The following is a 3,235-nucleotide window of genomic DNA, read 5'->3' on the forward strand; positions in this document are numbered from 1 at the left end:
AACATGGAACCCAGAAACCAAACAGATGTATCAGAATTTCTTCTTCTGGGAGTGACGGAGGATCCAGAATTGCAGCCCCTCCTCTTCTGCCTGTTCCTGTCCATGTACCTGGTCACCATCCTGGGAAATCTGCTTGTCATCCTGGCTGTCATCTCTGACTCCCACCTCCACTCCCCAATGTACTTCTTCCTCTCCAATCTGTCCTTTACTGACATCTGCTTAAGCACAACCACCATCCCAAAGATGCTGGTAAACACCCAGGCACAGAACCAGAGCATCAGTTACACAGGCTGCATCACCCAGGTCTGCTTTGTCTTGGTTTTCCTCGGTTTTGAGAATTTTCTCCTTGCAGCAATGGCCTATGACCGCTATGTGGCCATTTGTCACCCACTGAGGTACACCGTTATCATGAACCCCCACCTCTGTGGATGCTTAATTCTATTCTCTTTGTACATTAGCATCATGGATGCCCTCCTCCACAGTCTGATGGTGTTACAACTGTCCTTCTGCACTGACTTGGAAATCCCTCAGTTTTTCTGTGAACTCGCACAGGTCATCAAGCTTGCCTGTTCGGATTCCTTCATCAATACCATCTTGGCTAATTTTATGGCTAGTGTGTTGAGTGGTATTTCTATCTTTGGGATCATTTTCTCGTATGCTAAAATTCTCTACTCTCTTTTGAGAATGCCATCAGCTGGCAGAAGATACAAAGCCTTTTCCACCTGTGGGTCTCATCTCTTAGTTGTTTCCTTGTTCTATGGGACAGGATTAGGGGTGTACATTAGCTCTGCAGTTACTGACTCTTCCAGAAACACTGCAGTGGCCTCAGTGATGTACACTGTGGTTCCTCAATTGATGAACCCCTTTACCTACAGTCTGCGCAACAGGGATATGAAGGAAGCCTTGAAAAAAATAATCAGGTAGGATAACGCTTCATCATATTTGGGCTAGTTTTCCAGAATGAGTCAAAGTAAAAGGTATTCTGGTCTTTCAGAATACTCTTCTAAAACGACTAGATAACATGATGGATACATGCATTTCAACACGGGCTTGAATTCTGATTTTGCTTTTTGTCTAACTCTGTGATGTTTGGCAGTGATTTTAAGCATCTAAACTCAGTTTTTTGAGTAGTGTTCTATAGAGGGAGAACCTGAATCCTGGAATCCTGTTATATAGATTAGGGGGACAGCATGTTCACAAAAAATGTAAGAAGTTAGACAGGGCAGAGAAATGGTGTAAGCAGAGTCATGGTTACAGGTAGAAACTAGCTTCCACTTTATCCCACATCTAGGACCATGCAAATCTCACCCAAGATGGGCTTATACCATGAGGCAAGGGAGCTGGCCTTTCCTACCCACACTCCGTAATCACTCAGAGTTTCCTGGGAGCAACATCAGAATCCACCAAACTGTTTCATCATCCACAGAATCAGTGTAATCTGATTATCTCAGTTGTTTGAGCCAGTTGTGAAATATGTTAACCTGAAGTTGAAAGTCTTTGGTTCTAATAATAAAAAGAAAACCTTTGGGGGTGTCTGGCGTCTGAGGTGGTTAAGCATCTGACTCTTGCTCTCAGTTCAGGTCTTGATCTCAGGGTCCTGAGGAGGAGGGGGGGGGAGGAGGAGGAGGAGAAGAAGAAAAGATAACTTTTATTTAATATTCTCAAACAAGAAAGGGAAGTATCTTTCATTCAGAGGTAGGGAATGTATAAGGATAAGAGAATAGGGATTCATTAGTTCTCCGTGAGGTGATGTCATTCTAGGACTGATGGTAGCAGCAGACACAGGTGTCATACTCAGTTGTGATGCCCAGGGACAGAAAACGGACTGTCTTTCCCTGAGCCATTTGAAAACTGACCTTTCCATGGCATCATCCAGAAGATATCCCCTTAAATTTCACCACAAAGAAGAGGATCATATGCTCCTTTTTAATATAATTACTGGTGTGGGAGAAATGATTAATATGAAAGCCTTAGACTGACCATCTAGGCTTAATTCATGTTGGGAAGTCATCTGTCATAACCATGACAAGCACTTAATATAACACCTGACATATAGTAGGAATTAACATTTAACTCGTAACATAGTTTTTCATATCTTGCCTATATTCATAACCTGTATAATCCTTTCGAACTCACATACTTTTACCACCTGCTTCAACATTCATATTTTATCTTTACTGTAGTTTTTCTGGTCTGAATAATATAATCAAATGATTGAGTAGGCAGGGTAATGGATGTTCATCATTTTTCTGAGGCCCTGTTTGCTTTAATTCCTTCTTGTTGATTCATTGGTAAGAATGTAGCTAAAAAAAAAACAATGTATCTAAGTTTTTATTTATTTTAATTACTTCTCCTTGCAATACTTTTTACTCATCTCAGGTGGAGTCCACACAGAGAAACAAGGTTGAGTAAAACTGATGAAGTGATTAAAGTCTTAAAAGAGTTGGCTGCATAATTAGGGCTCTTATACAAAATTTATAATGTGTTATTGTGAATGAAACAGTGTTTCTGTGGAGGAGTGTAACATAAGACAGGTGGTGTTGGGGACTATCACTTTTTCCACAAGTACAACAATGTGGGGCCATCAGACAGAAGTATTTTTCTTTCTTTTTTTTTTTAAGATTTTATTTACTTGAGAGAGAGGGAGAAAGAGTGAGCACGAGTGGCAAGAGTGGCAGAGGGAGAGGGAGCAGCAGACTCCCTGCTGAGCCAGGAGCCCCACATGGAGCTCCATCCCAGTGCTCCAGGATCATGACCTGAACTGAAGGCAGATGCTTAACCAAATGAGCCACCCAGGCACCCCCCCCCCCCAGAAGTATCTTTCTGGATGTGTGTATAGGGGAAAATGACAGAGGTCTCCCAGGATAACCAAAGGAGCATGATTCATTGTAAGGAGAGGAAGTATGATGTCAGCACCACAACTGGGGGACAGCTCTCTGCCTGCTGCCCTGGTGTGTTCTAGTGCAGGACTTCCCCCATTGATATCCACAGAACACCTGTAGAGATGGATCACCTGCTTACAGAAAACATTATAAGCAGTGGAGCACAAAATATGAAATTTTGCATCACTTAAAGGCACTCAGGTAGGGAAGGAGTGTGGAAGCCCAAGCATGGACAGCATGGTCAGAGGATCCTCTGGGTCACAAGAAGAGTGGGTGGCACCTACATGCTGCACTGTTCCCAGGCAGAGGAGCAGAGACTCCAGCTGAGGGCAGTAAGCTTAGGTGTCAGCTCT

General features: G+C 43.0%; 1 protein-coding gene across 1 annotated transcript; it reads left to right on the plus strand.

Moving 5' to 3' along the window:
- Positions 1-924, plus strand: LOC116600244 (olfactory receptor 7G2-like). Its single transcript, XM_032360379.1, has one exon. It carries the CDS (start codon positions 4-6, stop codon positions 922-924), a length of 921 nt encoding a protein of 306 aa, XP_032216270.1. The 5' UTR covers positions 1-3.
- The last annotated feature ends 2,311 nt before the right edge of the window (positions 925-3,235 follow it).

This window comes from Mustela erminea, chromosome 1 (genome assembly GCF_009829155.1).
Source record: "Mustela erminea isolate mMusErm1 chromosome 1, mMusErm1.Pri, whole genome shotgun sequence".
Taxonomy (NCBI): domain Eukaryota; kingdom Metazoa; phylum Chordata; class Mammalia; order Carnivora; family Mustelidae; genus Mustela; species Mustela erminea.

What these genes read in the sequence shown, in the direction of transcription:
- LOC116600244 (XM_032360379.1), top strand. Translation starts at nt 4, where the DNA reads ATGGAACCCAGAAACCAAACAGATGTATCAGAATTTCTTCTTCTGGGA.